The 20,245-nt window shown below is 38.0% G+C and overlaps 1 protein-coding gene across 4 annotated transcripts in view; it reads right to left on the bottom strand.

The window, feature by feature from the left end:
* LOC109089884 (collagen alpha-1(XXVII) chain B-like) overlaps positions 1 to 19,781 on the bottom strand; it is a 93,611-nt gene extending 73,830 nt beyond the window's left edge. For 2 of the 4 annotated variants that reach the window (XR_006160110.1, XR_006160111.1), the window contains exons 1-4: positions 19,323 to 19,781; positions 16,732 to 16,802; positions 10,487 to 11,727; positions 2,837 to 2,890 (exon numbers count right to left, since the gene is read on the bottom strand). Coding sequence is in view for 2 of the 4 variants with exons in the window: in XM_042756754.1 (XP_042612688.1) it covers positions 2,837 to 2,890; positions 10,487 to 11,727; positions 16,732 to 16,802; positions 19,323 to 19,375 (1,419 nt within the window). In the remaining 2 variants the exon portion in view is untranslated. The remainder of the gene's footprint in view (positions 1 to 2,836; positions 2,891 to 10,486; positions 11,728 to 16,731; positions 16,803 to 19,322) is intronic. The other 2 variants (XM_042756754.1, XM_042756755.1) reach the window with 1 other exon arrangement.
* Between the last annotated feature and the right edge of the window lie 464 nt (positions 19,782 to 20,245).

The raw sequence follows: 20,245 nt of genomic DNA, 5'->3' as shown, positions 1-20,245 counted from the left end.
TATCCTCACTGTGTTTCACTGACCTTTCTCCTTCATAACGTGGATCGCTTTGATCTCTTGTTGACGTTACTCTGTGGTGTAAAGGTGAGGTGGATATTCGATTCTCCATACTGCAAGTCAAATGTCTGGGCGAATGAAATGGTTGAGATGGAGACAAGGATCTTGAACTCTGAGCTGCCGAGTGTTCAGTTTAGTACACTCTGCCCATCTTGACTTCTGAGAGACACTGCCACTCTGAGAGGCTCTTTTTATACCCAATCATGTTGCCAATTGACCTAATAAGTTGCAAAATAGTCTTCCAGGTGTTCCTTATATGTACATTTAACTTTTTCGGCCTCTTATTGCTACCTGTCCCAACTTTTTGGAATGTGTAGCTCTCATGAAATCCAAAATGAGCCAATATTTGGCATGACATTTCAAAATGTCTCACTTTCAACATTTTGATATGTTATCTATTTTCTATTGTGAGTAAAATATAAGTTTATGAGATTTGTAAATTATTCCATTCCTTTTTTACTCACAATTTGTACAGTGTCCCAACTTTTTTGGAATCGGGTTTGTAAATAAAAAACGATTCATCCTAAAGGTGTTGTCACATTTACCACTGTTCATCAAACTTTTGCAAGCAAAATCCAGTAATTTCAATCGGAATCCATGTGTCACTATCATGGACTTTTAGTTTGTTTTCTTTACTTATGTTTCCCTTGACCTAGTTTTCCCTTGTGTCTGATTAGTTCATTCTGTTCACCTGTGTCTAGTTAATTATCTTTATTCGTTCTATGTTTTCATGTGTGCTAAGCCTTCCTCTTGTGGATTTACCATGTGTGTGGAATATTAAAGATTATTTTACCTTCATCATTTTCGTGAGTGTTTTGAGTGCACCGGAGTGTGACAGAAGATCCGACCAAACGGAGTTTTCCCTTGTTTGTTTTCTTGTTTTTAAAAGTCTTTTATTTTTTGTTTATGGATCGCCCCGAATTCCTCCTCCTCCTGCTGGAACCTCCCCTCGAGGACCATACCAGACTATTTCTGGACATTGCCAAGCTACCTGGATACCAGCTACCTGGACGATGCACTCTGCTCATTCTACATAGCGAGCCTCAACACCACATGCAGAGCGTGGTTGTCCGGAGACGGTCCTCGAGGGAATTTTGCCGCCTTTGTGGAGTGGGTACTGGTGAGAAATGTATCCCTGTTCACCCTCTGTCATGCTGATGAGGAACTCACCAGCCCCACTCCTGACCCAGAGGCAACCAAATAACACCCGGCTGCATGGAGCAACAGCCAGAGCCCACCGCAGATGGAGAGCCAGAGCCCACCATGACCGACGAGCTATTGCCTAATGGAGCGACAGCTGAGGATCGCCCCGGAGCCAGAGCCTCATGGAACGTCTGACCAGGTGCGAGAGCCGGCAACAAGGCCCGCCATGGAGGATTATGCAGTGGGGATTGAGGGTGTGGAGAAAAGCCCCAGCCACTGTACCACCGCTGAGGGTAATGTGAGAATGGACTTAGGGGATTTAATAGACTTTTATTCCAAAATACCACACTTTTTTTTTTTTTTTTTTTTACGTTTTTAATATTACAAAATATCAGCAAAATATTTATATATCACTTGTTTCATTGAATATTCCTAGTACCTTATCGCACTGACTAATGGTGGGGGATCCCAAGGCTCTTGACCAGCAACTCTGGAGAGCTTAAGGCGGTGAGGCTTTAAATGTCTTTAATAAAACTGTTACAAAGAGCCCTTTCTTTAGCTCAACAGATTGGGTTCCCACAGTCCAGCCCTCAGGGGCCTCTCTAAAGGGCAGCCTCATAGACCAGGGCAGGTTTCTTACACACAAAACATCTAGACTTCCACCAGGGGAAGTCTCTTTGAATCACTGACTAACTGATATCTCATTGTCTTAAGCTTTCTATCACTCTCAATTACAAACTTACTAAGCAAAGAGTCATTTCTACAAGGTACTTACTCCTCATGACGAACTATCAGTTTAAAAGAAAGGCAGACATCTATGGGTCTTAAATACTGTGAATTAAGTAAATCTTTTTCAACTACAAGTCTTGTAGTACGAAGAAATAATTTCACTACACATTTTAAAAGCAATTTTTCTCTTTTTACTAAACCCTGGATACAACAATTTCTGACATACAAGAAGATATATGGAAATAACCTTAATTTAATAGTTCAATTTTTAACATATCTGTGTTGATCTGGATGTGGATTTGCATACATCCAGTTATGATCAATGAAAATTAATCATAGTCACAATGCAACTGGACTAAGCAAACATCTTACAATTTAAACTGACTGCACAGAATCTGTAATCTACATACAATTTGATCAAGCAGCAAAAATTATTTTTGGAATGCAGGCCATCTGAGTAATTAGTGTTAAATAGTAACTAGTAATCCTTGACCATAAATAAAAGAATGCAGCTCTGTTCAAAGTCTCCTCCAGCAATGACTGACATAGTTAGGCATAATCTGTTTGTAATACAACATATGGACTTCAAAACTGCTTATTTATTTTACAGTGTTGTTACTCCATCGAAGACACCTGACAAACAGACCACGTATCCTAGAAGGAGTAACAACTGGATTGATATTGAAACTGGAACATGGTTGTCTGGTTTGAAGTGAAACTTCCAGTGTGAGGAACTACTTAATGCAGAAACACCAATTTCATCACCTTGTAATGCAGCTTTGGCAAACTAAAGTCCAATAAAACAACATGCAGAGAAGTATTAGTTTTACTTGGATGAAATAAAAACTGAGATCTCCTAAGCAACAGAAACATGGGGAAAATAAGTGAAAGATTTTAATAGGCTTACCCTGGGTCCTCTCTTTCCTGGTAATCCTGGCTCACCAGGAGGTCCTGGAGGTCCCTGAATAAGAAGGGAGGGAAAATGGAGACAAAACAAGTGACTTAGTGTTAAATATCTACCTGCTGACACTGAATGAACTCTCAAACAAGGCAGTAATTGCCCTATTGGATGGAGGTAGTGATCCCTAGTCAGTGTTTTATGATACTTTGGGACTTAAACACTTAAACATGCAATATAGTGTTTCATTGGCTTGTTAAAAAAAGACAAGAATAAATTGAAATAATTGAAATAATAAGAAAAAATTGCTGAGGTAGGGTATATTTAAAATGTTACAGGTTGGAACTGGTTTAGAAAAGGCAGGAGTTTTCTTTGAAAACAACTTTACCACAATTGAAGTTATTTTTAAAGTAATTAAAATCGAACAGCCATGGTTTTCAATAAACTCTGTCCATACCGCTGTGCTTTTTGGCTTGTTTTACTGGTGCTGGTTTCAGTCACTGGTGCCCTTGTTAATTTTGTAAATCATCTAGCTTCAAATCAATTACACACATGAATTAATTTAGCTTGCATTTAACAAGATGTCAGTGTTCATTCGTAGAATTGTGTTTTCCTTTCACGTAGTAAGAGTAGAGAAAAAACAAGAGCACAAGCAGGTCTAAAAAATCATATCCAGCATATCAAGCATTGCTTGTGCATCTAGCAAGAAAGATGTTTGGAAATGTCAGTCAAGGACTTTAATCATTCATGTTAATTTTGATATAATGTAGCTGCAAGCATCTTTAAAATTAGCAAAATTGTGTTAGCACCTATCTAAGTGGCATATACAGTACATCTGATGACAACTTTGAGCAAATGGAGAACGTTGCTTTAAAATGTGTTGCATAAAAATAATTCTATGTGACAAATCCTGGCAATGTTTCGTAACACCTGTAGACCTGGCAAGATCCCACATACTCATACTGAGAGCGATGCTGCCAGGACTCCACAATTTTTTTCAGGTTTCCTGTTTCTACTCATTTTGAAAGCAACACTCACTAATAAAAGATTATTTAAAAGGTGTCCGTTACTAATGTTTTCAAAAGCTCTACTATAAAACTCTAAATAAACATAAATTTCATGAATATATTGACTCTGCCTTTAGTTTTTGTGCAATAAACGTCCTTGTTCAAGTAAAATGAGCTCTGCCTCACTCAGCATTATAATAATCATTAGGATTCTGTGGAGTAAGAGCAACATAATAAACCAAGAGACATTGTGCACACAGTGTCTGTTTGATATGAATGACATTGATATGGTAATTTTGAGCTCCAAAATGAAAGAAAGACAGAAGAGCCCTACTGAGCCCCCTACTCTTTCTCTTCCACACGGCAAACTTCCTGAATGAAAACAATCTCTCTTTCTCTCTCTGTCTCCAGAAGAGAATGAAAAGATTAGAAAAGGAGGAAACAAGGACTTTTTATAGTAGTTGCTTAAATGGATCACTCCTGAAAATGCACAATGCTATCTGTGTGACAGTCATACTGAACAGCACATCTGGTTGTTGTTTGTTGTTGGAAAATTGTTCAGGACTTCACTGTGACTGTATATATAGTACCATATAATACAGGGCATACTAGTGTTGGATGAAGTTGGCAGACTGTATATCAAATCTCAGCTACTTTTAGTAGAGCACAATTCTGCTCCTGTCAAAGCTTGTTTTAAATTCTATCTTGAAAAAGGTGACACCTATGCACAAAAAATAGAAACTAATTGAAGAAGACTTGTAGTAGTAACTAGCAAGTCTGTTTATTGATTTATTTAATTAATTCTCATCCAATAACAAAGCAACCTTTGTTTAAATGATTCACTAACAAACTGATATTAGGTGCTATAGTGTACCAATGTTGGGTTGCAATGTTTGCATGTATCTACCATCCCACCGCCACCATTGGTCCCTCATCCTGGTGACAGCTGTTAGGCTCCTTACCCTCCTTACACTATAGATTTATCACTAAATAAATAACATACTTTTTAGTAGAAATCCTACCAGAAAGAGTCTTTCTAGTCAAACAAAAATTCCCAGTGATTTACTGGATTTGTGGTCATCTAAAACGAATGTGAATGTTAATACTGTAATAACAGTGCAGATTTTTTTTAGGCTGTACTGCACTGCAAAAAATAAAATTTTAGTTTTTTTTTAGGATTTCATATATAGTAAGTAAAGTTTAGTAAGTAAAGTTTATTTATATAGCACATTTATAAATGTGCTATATAATTTATATATACTTGAACAAGGACGTTTATATATAATTATAATACATTTTTGACTTGTTTTCGAGTCAACATTCTTAAATATAATTTAAATTTGCATAAGATATGTCAACGCTATCTCACGGCAATTTGTACATATTTTACGAGGTGGCTAAATCGTACGAATTTGTACGACCTCACTTGTACGATTTCATACGATTTGGCTAGACCCCAGTGACAGTTAGGTTTAGGGGCGGGGTTAGGTGTAGGTTATTCGTACAAATTCATACGAATGTGCAACTCGTAAAATACATACGATTTGGCAAAAATCGTATGAATTTGTATGAGTGTGGTGAAACGAATTCGTACGAATTAGCCACCTCGTAAAATTTAATACGTATGTTTTGGTAGTAATATTATTACGATTTGGCTAAGGCCATGTTTAGATTGAGTGGTGGAAACAAGGACACATAACTGCTTGACATTGTTTCTTTTTTTTTGACCAGTGTGTGCTCCAAGGGCCTCTGGTTGTACCCTTTCTTCTAGTAATATCCAGGACAAGAGGTTTAAGCCGATTACATAGACAAAAACCACTCGGCATATAAATCCCTTCCATAGTATTTTTTTGAAGACTGTTTTCGAGGACCATAAACCACAAAATATCAGATCAAAATTGAACAATGATTCACCCATTTTTCACGGGCAGATTCCTACCTCACAGTTGCCACCCAAACAAATGTGGCTTGATTTTACTAGTAAAAGATGTATTTTGTGTAGTGTCGTGCGATCTATTATGCATTGAAATGCTTAAGTGCTATGGAACCAATTGACAATAGATTTGCATATTAACTACATCTGCCCACTGTTTGGAGCACTTATATAGGCACATAGCAGATGACGGCCAGGCGCACATGGCAGTTAGGTGTATAGGCTCACAGCATTAATTCAAATTTCCCATATGCAAATGAAGACAAAGCTGTAAAATACATACTGATATGGCCATTAAAAATCGTGTTTAGACAAGAAAAAGGGTATGCAGTGTGGTATTGAAGCGTCTAATATGTCTGTTGTCAATTGATAGTACACCTCGTTTAAAAGGTTGTACTGCAATTAGCTTCGTAGTTATTTATAATAAGTGGAGTATGTCAACACTGTTGGCTTCTCTGCCATCAGGCTTTTAAGTACTAGTGCATTTAAACGCCTGACCCTGCCCCTTGAATGAATTAACCATGGTTCATTTGGAGGATTGCAGGTTATAGGTAACAGAGCGGTCGGGTGAACAGAACATCCGGACTGCATATTGACAGTTGATAATAAATGCAAGCATAGCTGCAGAGTAAAGAGCTGTACTTGCCTGAATGGATGGAAGCTGGGGGCTGACTGTCTCCTGGAGCTTCAAGATGTGGATATATTTCGAGTCAAGTGCCACCTGCGCCGGGGGGGGGGGGGGGGGGGGGGGGGGTGGGTGATACTGTTGCCTCACTAGCCACCATTGATCGCCTCTATTCATTCACCAAGGGATTGTGGGCAGTTCAAATGTCCCGTGTTCTCCAGCGGAAAACAAGACAATAGAAAAGAGATTGCTCTTAAAAGAACAGGCGAAGAATCGGTTTAAAGGGCCATGTAATGGCTCTGGCTTTTGCATATTTTTGGGGTAAAGAATGCTCTTAAGACGTTCTGTGTCCAAGCCTTCTGGATGACTTAGGATGAGGACTTCAGCAGGCCTGTTTTTTAACTCAATCCGGCTAGCGGCCGCTACCAGTTTCAGTGGGGTAGCCTGCGTGGACATCAATTCCGCGCACCATGACGAACTTTACGAAACCGGCCTAGCCTTTGCGCTGCCTGACCAGGAGGTGTCCGTTGCCAAGTAGGGCATTTTACTAGGTTTGGGGCTTAGACCATAGTACCCAAATTGATCAAAGGGTGAGTAGATGTTCTCTTATTGAGCATTTGGGGTCAACCTTTTCAAGCCGACGGGCTTGTGGAATTGTGCTGAACACTCTTGCACCCAATCAACACATTGGTAACCGGTCTTTGGTTATCGGCTCTACATGCAGTCATGTTGAATTTGTAGTTTGGCCTTTGGTCACCCCCGTGAACTAATTTTTTGGAATATGCGAAAGCTCCAGGACCGTTTGGACTACCATCCATTAGCCATGGACTGCGGTTATAAATGCATGGGATGCCCCGGGGGCGTTACTTTGGGGTGGGGGAGCGACATGTGGGTTTACAACCCATGAGAAACCAAGGGAGGTGCCGAACTGGACATGATGTGGGACCCATTCATATTGGAAAAGGCTGGAAGAAGTTGTGTGCGTACACTAGGGGGGCGCAAAGTGGGACTTTTTTACCGGGGAGCTGCAACCCCCACCTGGGCAGTACATCTTCACAAAACGCTGTTATCCAAGGGGTTAGAGGGTTATCGGCTCAGCTGATATGGCTAAAGCAGGTTACATCGATGTCGAACATTAGGGAGGCTTTGCAGGGTGCCGAGGATTCATTTAGCCACACACACCAGACCCCCAAGTCAGATTTAATAGACTTTTGTCCTCGGGGTCGAGGACTTCAAATGGGGTGGCAATGCAAAATGTTGTTCCGGTTAAGATAACAGCTTAATGTTAATGTTGCACTTTATCCATTTATGTGTTGCGAACATGTTATTAAGACGTGAAAAGATCCGCCCCCTGTGTGATTAGGGAAAAGAGAAAGACAATGTTTTCATAACATGAAGTCAACATATGAAAATATTAAGTTCATTGTGGCAAATTCACGGCAATTTTGTACATAATTTGCAAGGTGCTAATGCTTTCGAATTTGTACGATCATCGTACAATTTCATGTCGATTTGGCTAGGACCCCAGTGACAGTTAGGTTTAAGGGCGGGGTTAGGTGTAGGTTATTCGTACAACAAATTCATACGAATTAAAATACCGTAAAATACATACGATTTGGCAAAAATGTATGAATTTTTATCAGTGTGGTGACACACGAAAGCTTTAAAAAATCGTATGAATTTGTATCAGTGTGGTGAAACGAAATCGTACGAATTAGCCACCTCGTAAAATATGTACGAATTGTAGTTATATTGGGATTTTGTGAAAGGTTTAGGTTTAAAACAAGAAAAAAATATGGCATAGGGTAAAGAACAATAAATAATTCAAGATATATATTCTCTGAAACAATTTTGCTTCTCAAGTGAAGTCTTGCTTGAAGGATGTTTAGATACGTTGAGTGGAAAACAAGACAAACTGCTGACTAAGATGTATTTTTTCTTTTCTTTTTTTCAGTGTGTGTCCAAGCCTCTGGCTTGTGACCTTGTTCTTTAACTACAAGGAAAAAATGTGTAAGCATTACATAGACAAAAACCCACCGGCCTATAATGCCCTTCCAAAGTATTTTATAAACTAGGCTTAAGACCAAGACCACCAAAAGCTCAAAGGCAACAATGATTACACCATTTTCCAGCCTTCAACCTTCACTTTGCACCCAAACAAAGGTTGTTTAACTAGTAAAAGATGTATTTGTGTAGTGTGTGGTGTATTATGCATTGAAATGCTTAAGAGATAATGGAAACCAAATGACAAAGAATTCATATTAATACATTGCTACAATCAGCACTTGTATAGCACATGAAGGCAGATGACAAGGCCAAGGCGCACAGAACACATGGCCACAGCCAATAATTCACATTTCACCATTCTTCAAAGTAAGCAAAGCAGCACACTTGCCATCTGGCTGCCATAAGACACTGTTTAAAAAGAAAGAAAATGGTCTTCATACCATGAAGCGTTAGTGGTCTGTTGCAAATTGAAGACCTTGTTGTTATGGTTTTGTAACCTGACTTAGCTTCGAGTTTTTAAAAAAGTATATTCAAAAATCCTGCTAGAATAACACTTTACTGTAAAATAAATGGTTCATTTTACTAGCTGATAGGCAGATTGGCTGTTTTGAGAAGTTGTACTACATGGCAATTTACAGCTTGAACTAACTGCCTTGTCACAAAAAGGTCAAATCATCTGGGCCCGTATTCATGAAAATTCTTAGTGCAAAGAGTGGCTCCTAGTGACAGAATTCTAAGAAAATGGGCGTTTTCTCTTAAAATTAAAGAAAAGATCCTAGTAAAGAAGAAAGTGAAGAACGCATCTTAACCCTTAAAAGAGCTCTTAAGGTCCAAAATTGTTAGGAGTACAGACGTGGACTTTTATGTCATCCGCTGGACGCCCCTCTCTCGTGAATGCCCATACGACCGTTAGCGGAAGCTAGAGATTAAGATTTATAAAGTTGTAAATATGCATATTTTTCAAACACAAATGTATTGTGTCGCTTCAGAAGGTCTTTATTAAGCCCCGCAGTCATGTTGACTTCTTTTATAATGGATGGGTGCAATTTTTTGGACTTCAAATTTTGGGCTACCATCCACTCCCATTATAAAGCATGGATTAGCCTGGACATTATTTAATATAACTCTGATTGTATTCATCTGAAAGAAGAATGTTATATACACCTAGGATGGCTTGAGAGTGAGTAAATCATGGGGTCATTTTAATTTTTGGGTAAACCGTCCCTTTAAGCTAAGACTCCTACTTAGAAATTTTTAAGATAAATTAGGAGCTCTCTGAGAGGATTCTTAGAATCTTCACAGACACTATTTATTCGTCCAAAATGTGGCATATTCCGTCCGCGTTAAGCTATAGGAAATCCATTTTTTTATGACTGGATTCTACGAACCAGACTGTGTTTTCCACATCGCGGAAATTATAGGGCCGTATTTTTAATGGTAGTCAGTACAATTTGGGAAAGAAATCAATTTAATCTGTATGTGGATGTGTATAAATATTCAAATGTAATCCCCTTTGTAATCGTTAACATTTTCATAAGTAACTGTAATTTAATTACATTTTTGTCTAAGATTACTACAGTTATTAAGATTTTTTCTTAGTAACTGTAACTGATTACAGTTACATTTATTTATAATTAAATTACGTAATGCCATTACATATAACTAGTTACTCCCCAACACTGGACCTAACTACTACTTCCTGAACTCGCCATGTCTTCCGAAAGAATCTAACTCTAAGTAAGATTATCACCAACGAGAATATACTGATGAAGACCTTCAATGTGCCAAACTACAGTAGTCAACATTTGAAGTGGATCAAAAATTGTCATCAAAGTTGTCCTACGACAAGAACACATTTTGGTTTTAGGTTTTAGGACAACTTTGATGAAAGGTTTTGATCCACTTGTTGAATACTATATGTTAGCAGAAAATTTTACAAATCTCCAACTACTAGACCTGTCTCAGTCTGTTTCAGTGCATACAAATGACAAAACATGCAAAGAAAACAGCAGCAATCTATATTTTGAGACTATATTTTGGTTTATGCAACAAATTAAATTGTATATTAGTATTAAAGAACATCCTACCGGTGGTCCTGGTTCTCCTTTCTGTACTGGTGACCTAGCCAAGAGGGAGAACTGGGTTGGTTCAAGGTCGAAGGTTTGGAAACCATCCGTGGCTGCAGCGGTGACAGGCTCAAAAGAGCTGGGTTTGGAGATCTCCTTCGGTGATGCTAATGTTGTCATCTCCAAATCCCTGGATGTGCTAAAAGGTTTAAGCTTTGTTGTGGCAGGGGTCTGGATATCCAGTTTGTTCTTCTGTTGGCCTGTTGGTCGGGCAGTGACAGCCATCTCATTCTTTTTTAATATCTGGGGCTTTATAGATTCCTTCATGATGTTCTTTCTGGGGCTGCTTTGTTGAGTTGGCTTTGGAGATTTTTGTGATGTCCTACTCCCAAAGGAGGCCATGGCAGTTTGTGCTGTGGCCTGCAGGGGGAGCTGTAGTGTGGGCTGGGCTATCATCGGTGGCACCGTGCTTTGTACAGACCGAGATGTAATTAGAACAGAGGTGTTCAGGCCTTGTGAGGTTTCATGATTAATGTGTACTTTGATTTGTGTTAATGAAAGATGTCTGTTGTTTACCTCTGTTACAACATTTGGGGTCTGAACAGTGACAGATATATTTGGATCCAGGGGTAATAGCGGTAAAAGAGGAGGGAGGTTTGGTCGATAAGTGTCAGCCTCCCTGCACTGTTTTTTAATGTACTTACAATAATTGTGAGCTGCCTTAGCAGAGGGATGAATATCAAACTGACAGATGGCTCCTTCAAACTGCACCGAGTTCTGGCTCATTTTTCCCAATCGAAAGGAGCCCTCTGGATCCAGCGTTTCCTCATTTTTAAAATGCAAATTTGCATGTACACTTGTCTTCCCACAAGAAGTATATAATGTAACCCTTTGGGCCTGGATTTCCAAAGCCAGGTTGTGCCACTGGCCATTGTGAACATCATAATCAAAATTTACAGTGTTCTTTTGGCCCAAGTAAACTAAAATTTGCCCCGGAATGAACTGCATCCCTAGCTGCAGTCGTTTCCTCTTTGTCACAATGGTGAAGAGGAAAGCATTGTTTATGCGATGCGAACATACGCTGAGGATTAGACTGAATGCCGAACCCAGTGATGCAGGGACGACGGAGCTCACTGGGACGTCAATTCGTGCCCTCTGGGTTAGGATAACTCCCGATTTGAAGGGGATGACACCTTGAGGTGTAAAGCGTGTCCCAGATGGTCTTTTCCCAACCAACCCCAGTCTTTGCAGCACGTCCACATCTACAAAAAGGAAAACCACAGATAATTGCCACAGTAATCACTACACATACATGTTCTGGATTTAGGATAGGAGCAAAATGGATTTCGTCGCATCTAACTGAAGGCTTGCAGCTGCTGCTCACACACTGAGACACTGAGCTCATTACAGGAACAGATCATTAACGAAAACATATGTAGAACATATGCAGCAAAGCTAATGTTTCCTCTGGGGTAAGGCTTCAGTTTTTCATTAAATGCTCTGCTGATGTTGTTACACTTAGAAAAATAACAGTGTGGGCTACAGATTAATCACCTACTACAAATTCATTAGATCATTAGAGGTCTGCAATAAATAACATCAAGTGAAGTGAGTGGGAGTATGCATCTCAAACGTCCCAAATGATTTACGAAACCACAAGTATATTATACTGAATTGACTGAAGTGTTCCAGTTTATTATGTGGATTTTAGTTTAAACCTGCAAAAAAAAAAAACACAATTTTTTTTTAGAAATCAAGACAATAACACTGATTATGAAAAACATTTTTTACTTTATTCCCACTGGTAATGACCAATATTAATAACACCACATGTGATCCCTTTTTAACAAATAAATGTAATAAAATACAATGCGTAAGGCGGCAGAAGGAACAGTAAATGCGATCTGTCTTAGGGATGTCACTTCTGAACAGTCAGTAATGAGTTTAGAATTAAAACAAATGAGAGTATGCATCACAAAACCAAATCTAACCAAAACACAATCAACTAAACAAAATCCAGCTCAACGTTTGCAGTTATAAAATATATCCAGTGAGTACTAAATGAAAAACATATGTAAATGGAATAATGTGCATGGACATTTTTCCCTGTAAGCCCTGTATTACTTAACAGAAGATGATCAGCAGATTGGACAGGATTGTTGAAAGAAAGAACTATGTCTGCAGTAGTATTGTAAGCAAATCTAAACAGAGTTACTAACATATCGGCTGCTTCATTATTGAGCATGTTAGAAAGAGGTGACAGATCATCTCCTGACAAACAGCAGTTAACGATCTGAGTAATTTTACATAAATCACATCATGAGATCCTGACACAAAACTCTAACAATAACTCCAGTGATGCACCTTAACTAAACACATGATGAAAATCCACTGGTTTTGCTCACAAATCACAGTAAGGAGTGCTGTCTGAAAGAGTCATTAACAGCATGAAATAAACTTCTTTAAAGCAGGGTTCAACGATTAGCATGACCTGCTGACCAGAGTCAGTGTGAGTGAGTTTAGGAAACAGTTGAAGCAATTGATATTTGCCCTATCAGGTCACATCTACAATTACATCTTACATTTGCTTTGAAAACTTATCTTTGTCACCAGGGTAAAGGTTTTCTAGCTGGCTAAACACCAGTCAGAAGCATTTAAAAACAACCTGATCTCCTGGTAGTAATATTTTGTACAAGACATGAAATTGTTGGGTTGTACAAAAACACAAGGCCCAAACCTTAAACTTAACCATAAAGTCTTTACCAAACCCTTAACCCAATCATAATTGCAATTTTGCTAAATGATTATATCATGGGAGTCATGGGAGTGTGTTGGTTGAAAATGATAAGAGGAGTGTTTGGGACTGTGTGCATCCTTTTGGTGACATCAGTCAGTCAGTCAGCCGCAAAGACTACAGCCGACTGCCAAGTATCATGTACATTCTGTGCCTGCATGAGATTAAATAACTTTTTGTACCAGCAGGTGGCAGTAGTGTACATTCATCTGCTGTGACGTCACAATTGTGTTGCACTGTGGTATATGGAGCTACTCGAAGTGTACATATGAAGTTGACTTCGCTTCCTCAGTCCAAATAAAGGGGTCGAGGAACTGTCCAAATAAACGTCCCTCATCCACACACTTCAAAATGGCAGCAGGGATTCCCCTGAGGGGAATTGCTGAGGGAAGTTTGCAAGTGTGTGTCTAGAAGCAAAGTGGAACTCACCCTAGGACTGTAAATATACAGACACAGCAGCGCATGCTTATCATTTTGACTGTGAATCATGTTAATCAGTTGCTCTTCACTTTTTTCATTGCAGTCAGCAATGCCTTTACAAAAATATTCAAGTATTGGAAGACTCAGGTTAGATGAAGATGCAAAATTCGAAGATGCAAAATCCTTCTTTGAGTGCCCTTTATACTTTGTTGTTTTCTTTCTATCATCATGTTCATTTTTCTTTTTGTGTACTGGTTTGCTAAGCTAATCAGCCAATCAGAGTAATCTCTATCACCAACTGCCCAATGATGATTCAACACACACAAACAGGCAAAATCCTGCAGACGGGGTCTGAGTACTGCCAATGGTGTGGAATACACTGCAAAAATTGGGCTGACAGATGCTCAACAATGACCTGACTTTGCAGTGCATTTTAGGCTCATGTGAGTGACTCAAATAAATTGGGCTGCAGAACTGGGAACCCATGAGCAGATGACAGATTTCACACTTGCATTCTTCTGAACCACTGCAATGAATGGGCACTTTGCTTTCTCCATGCATATTAATCCTCTTTGATCAAGACATAGTGTAAGGAAAGGAAGCGGCCTGATACAGGCCTTAATGTTCCATAGAGTTAACACAGTGGATGCATTTGAAATGGAGCCGTAAACTGTGTAGACCAATGGATTAGGGTGGGGTATTGAGAACCGGTTCCATTTTAGAGCCGGTTCCAAATTTCTAAGAATCAGGTATTCAATAAGACATGCCTTTTTGGTTCTGCTTAAAGATTCCTGCATTCACATTTTAATGTGATTTTAAACCATCTACGCACAAGAAGGGAAAGAACTTGTGAGCTGTTTTGTGAGCGTGCCACGAACACATATGTAGCACGAGCACAGAGAACCATGGCCTCGGTGCGGGTTCCCGGCCTGTGTCCATTCTCGAATCGTTTAGAAAAGGTTGTTCTGGGCCAGAACTGACTTCTTTCACTTCTTCCGACCAATATGCACAAAATTACTTCAGTATATCCTTGTAAACACAGCCTTAAGTGAACGTAAACAGATGAGAAAGAAAACGCAGGTGTAACAGTATTTTCAGATCTTCTTGCGTTCGGTGTTAAAGAGACACCAACCTACAGTAATAAACATGCGCTGTCTGTCATTCATGTTAATCAAAGAACAAAAGAAATCATTCACTGATCTTGACTGAATAGCTTTCGTAACTTTAATTAATCTATATTTTATTTATGAAAAGAAAACTATGCAGTGTTTTGCAACTTTTTCAATTTATTAAACTTTCAGTTTTACAGATTTCAATTTCAATACCTGAAATTTGTTCAGTTGTATTTATTTATTTTATTGATTTGTTTGTTCCTATTTTACTGACTGTTTACTGTACTTAAAGGAGTAGTTCACTTCCAGAATGAAAATTCTGTCATCTGTTGAACACAAAAGAACATATTTTGTAAAATATTAGTATCCGGATTGTATCCGTATAGTATCAGGATTATTTATTATTTTTCAAGATATCTTCTTTTGTGCTCAACTGAAGAAAAAACGCATACATGTTTGAAACAACTGGAGGATTAGAAAATCATGACAGAATTTTCATTCTTGAAGTGAAGAAATCCTTTAATTTAATGTTTGAAAATTATATTAGTCTAATTGTTTTGCTGTGGTATTTTTGTTAAAACCATAGGCAATAGGTCTTCTTGTAGGTCTGTAGGCAGCTGCTTTTTGCTGATGTTTTTTTTAATATAGGAATTGATAAGAATTGGAATCAAGAAGCAGAATCAATCAAATTCAAACAGTACCTAACCCTACACTTGAATCAGCATCAGTTCCAAGAACCAGGCTAATATAGTATCTACCAAAACTTCCTGTTGCCTGTGAAATTGATGTCAGAATAAAATGCCAGTGGAAAGTGGAACGTCATATGCTGGAAATCATATTTAACACTAAAGATAAGAGCAACGGCCAGAGAAGAATTCCAGAAACTCTCCAGCTACGGCTTACAAAGATTACTTGATCATAAGTCATGCAGCAGATACCCAGAGAAATCTCAGGCAGCAGAATGGGAATGTGCTAAATGGACTGTCTCACATATGGGTAAAAACATCAAACATACACTCAAGAATAAAGGCATTTTTCATAACTTGTTTTAAACATGATGGCAGTTGCATTTCATTAATGTCTGACACAGAAGCACCATATGTTACATGTAAATGAATGATTTAGACTGAATGTGACGGATAATATGAACCTCCCACCACATAAAATCTGTACAGAGCAGATGTGGGAATTCTAGACACACCTTAAATAAGAAACCAATACGTTTAGGCTACCTGATTGAAACAAAAATCCCAAAAAGTGCACATGCTAGTCCTTCATGTCATAGCTACTAATTCTGTACAAAGCACAAAACCTCAATTTAAGTGACAGTTGTACATTGCAGGAATAGACCACCAGCTTCATTTATGCAAGAAATAAACACAGAATCCATCCAATGTTATAAACTCTATAGCCAGTAAACTCAGTGACATCCAATCAGGCACAATGCCATTCAAATGAGGTTGGAATCAAATGCAAACATTTAGAATTGTGCAAACAATGGCTTCTGATTTACTTGAGAAATATAAACCGACTCAGAGCAGTTACAGTACACGTTGCTGATCAAAGACTGCTCCATATACAGTATAATCTGAACATTGTTAACTCTGGCAAATAAGGAGGACACTGCTACTAAAAATATAGTACCTTTAGCCTCTTTTACCTCTGACTCATGGAAACCTCCAATGGGTTGTAAAATTACAGGTCTATTTATCCAAGTCCTGTCAAGTATCCTCAAATTTTACTGCAAGGCAGAGTAAGGTCTTTGGACTTCAATGATCCCGAGTGCTCATGTAACATACAGGGTTATGACACAGATGTCAAGACCATGGGAGAACTGAACAGACATTTTGCAGATGCACATTTCGCATGCTGATCAGGCACTAAAATTCTGTTTATGAAAAAATTTGAAATGAAATTTATGAATGAAAATTCAGACTTACCTGTAGACTGCGCTTGTGCAAACATCAGACAGCATGTACAGTAAAGAACCATGCAGAGAAAGATAGCTCTCCTGTGAAAAAAAAAGAGTAAAGAATTACAGTTAAAAACAGAACAGGTCAAACATTTAGTTGACATCTATATGTGATCTAACAATGTCTCTTGACAACTTCACATCTCTAATAGAAACAGTAGATACAACTTAATAGCATAAATTTGACTCATGTAAAATACAACTGATGGAACTAAAGTGATTTATATCCAGTCATTTTGATTCAACTTTTTCTAAAGTTAATATAGAATTACCCATTAGCCATAACCCACAGTTTTAAACCACTTAAGAAGTACCAAGGCAATGCATTTGAAATAAAAACAGGTACACAATACTTTTCAAAGGTTTGGGGTTGTTACATTTACAAGATCACTTACGCTCACCAAGTCTGCATCAAAAAATACAGTAAAAACAGGTATATTGTGAAATATTATTACAATTTAAAACAACTGTTTCCTATTGTAATATATTTTACATTTTATAATTTATTTCTGTGATGGCAAAGCTGAAATTTCAGTCTTCAGGGTCACATGATCCTTCAGAAATCATTCTAATATACAGATTTGATGATTGTTTAATAAATAGAAAGATAAAAAGAACACTATTTATTTGAAATTTATTTTGTACCATTATAAATGTTTTTACTGTCACTTGTGATTAATTCATTTTGTCCATGCTGAATAATAGCACTTAAAGCTAAAAAGTCCAATAATACAACAGTGAGAAAACAACAATGCCTCTGAGAGAGTCATTTAAAACCAATGAAAGGTCAAACCAATAAACCAGAAATGTCTTTGCCAATGGTCTTTTTCTTTCTCTCAGCTACCGAAAGAAAACAAAGTATTGGGATCACATTGCTCCATTCTACACTAAAGCATCACCACATCAAGTCAGTGTCCAAAAGAAGTGCTGCATCTGCCTGTAGGCCCAGTAACACTTGGCGTCAGCAACAGCCTTTACTGTAAAGCCCTAACAGCTGTTTCTGCTCAGTAGGCACTAGGCAGTCAAAGCTTATCATCTGCCTGGATGCCAAAACTTTGTGTTGCTCCATATAGAAAGTGAGTGTTTCCTCTCAATATTATGCCAAGGAGGTGGAATTGGGAGAGCTTCATTCTAAGAGCTCTTAAATCAATCAAATCAGTTCAAAAAGCCCCTTCCAAATAATTAGATTAGCACTCAACAAATAAGAGTTAATTTTAAATTATTTAAATTAAAAATTTTAAATAGCTAAAGCAACTGTTTGGTAACCAAGATTCCTCAAAATATATTCTTTCATATTCAACAGAAGAAAGAAATTTATACAGGTTTGAAACAACATGAGGGTAAATAAATGATGACAAAATGTTCATTTTTGGGTGAACTGTACTTGCATAATGCATTTAGCTGCTAAAAGTTCATTTTGATAATGTTTAGGAGCACACTGACATTTAGAGAGCCTTAAAGCTAAAACATATAGACTAAAAGCCTAAAAAGTTCAATGGAGTTCTTAGACTGACATAATTATTTATAATGAGAGTTGATCAAACTGTACTGTGCAGCATAAATTGTTGGTTCTATGATAATAAGCAAAGGTTGTACTACATGGCAATCTTAGACTCTTTTCCCCCACTGTGTTCAGTTATATTCTTTTTCTGCCCCCATGTGCTGACAGTGTGGATGTGGGGGTGCCATTTGTGATCAGATATTGTACTGTATGCAGTTTTACTTTAGTCAGCATTTTCAGTCATAGCCACAAGAACTATACTCTTGCCATTCTGCCCCCCTCCCACCCATATCCACTTTCACACATAATACAGTTCAGAGAGTGCAAGAGAGAGAGGGAGAGAGAGAAAGAGAGACAGAGAGAGAGAGAGAGAGAGAGAAACAGAGAGAGAGAGCAGAAATCTAAACACAAGATTTCACCGTCACCGCTAACAAAGTTTACTATATAGGAAATTGTACCCGAATACAGTAAAGATTTGCAACAGCTGATCTCTCTTTGTCAATTACACATATGTCAAAAGATAGAAAAAGACCAAACATGGATCTTGAAAAAAAAAAAGATTTTTAGATATTTTTATTATAGAAATGCTGAGCAAAATAAACAGCTGAGCAGGATTGGTCATTCATTCCATTGACTAAGGAAAATAATTTCCTATTCTAAAACCAAATCTACTTCATTGGTTAAAAAACATAAAAAGCAATTCATTCATTCCTTATATTTGTAAATATAATATATATATATATATATATATATATATATATATATATATCAATTCATTCATTCCTTATATTTGTAAATATAACAAATGAGTGCAATTTTCTCCGAGAAAATTCTGGAGAAAGGCTGTTCAACAAAGTAAAACAAGATTTCTGTGTCCCATTCATTCATCAAGTTTCCCCAAACTCCAGAAAGGACATCATAACGGACCTCCCTTCGTGAACTCATTCTTCCTTATGTAACGGAGCTGACAGCCAACAGGCTAATTTATGACCCATTTAACGTTTGTGTGAAATCTATCTAAATATCTATTGTCATGACGTGAGAGCGCTGTTACTCACCCCCCGACTCCAGCTGCTTTGAGTCTGGAGCTCGGGGCACTGTCCGGCTCCATCGCGCTTACTTCATTCTTCCTCGGGAGTGATTGCTGCTGCAGTCAGGACATGACAGAGTTGCTGAATTACTTCCATAGCACAATGTCCTTTAATAACCGCTGAAGGTCTTAATGCAACACAAATGTACAATACTACATGCCGTAGTCTCTCCCGAGTGCCAGATGTAGTACTTTCCAAAGAGAGGAACCTGCGAGGCGCGATGCAGCCTTCTCCATCTGACAGTAACAGATCAGGTGGTGCTGAAGGTTGGAAAGTTAAGTCCAAAGCGGAAAAGACATGGTTTGCTGAGGTGAAGTACAAGCACTTAGTCAAGTCGCCGACTAAATCAAGTACTAAGGCATGCTAAGATTTGGGACACTGGAAGCATATTTCCCTCTGTCGCCCTCAACTGTCTTCTGAGAACACTTCGCTCTGGAAACTACAAGAGATTCAATGGAAGGTGTGTCTTTCCAATGTGGATTATTCTCAAACTTGCTTTTCGTTCTGATTTGGCCATTTGCTCTTGTGATATTGTATCTTGTAAGAGTAATTTGGCTTTTAACAAGAAGAAATATAATTTATTTTTTATTATAAAAAAATAAAATAATAATAATTATTATTATTATTATTTACTTCTCTATTTTTTAATGTCTTATAATTTATATTTTGGTATTGTATGTAGCTTACTCAGTTACTTTGCTGTGTAAAATACAGAATTTATCGATGAAAATATTCATTCTTTTATTGATTCTTTAACAAAATGTGTATTTAATTGTGTGGGGTTTTCCACTGTGATGACAACTTCCTTCATCTTTAATGTCATAGTCTTGCTCAGATCTTGCTCTGAATGTAGTGCCATACTGTGCTGTGAAATTCCTCCTTCAAAATAT

The sequence above is a fragment of the Cyprinus carpio genome, chromosome A5, assembly GCF_018340385.1.
Source record: "Cyprinus carpio isolate SPL01 chromosome A5, ASM1834038v1, whole genome shotgun sequence".
Classification (NCBI taxonomy): Eukaryota; Metazoa; Chordata; class Actinopteri; order Cypriniformes; family Cyprinidae; genus Cyprinus; species Cyprinus carpio.
The sequence above is the reverse complement of the archived record's forward strand: the minus strand, read 5'-3'. Positions and strand labels throughout refer to the sequence as shown.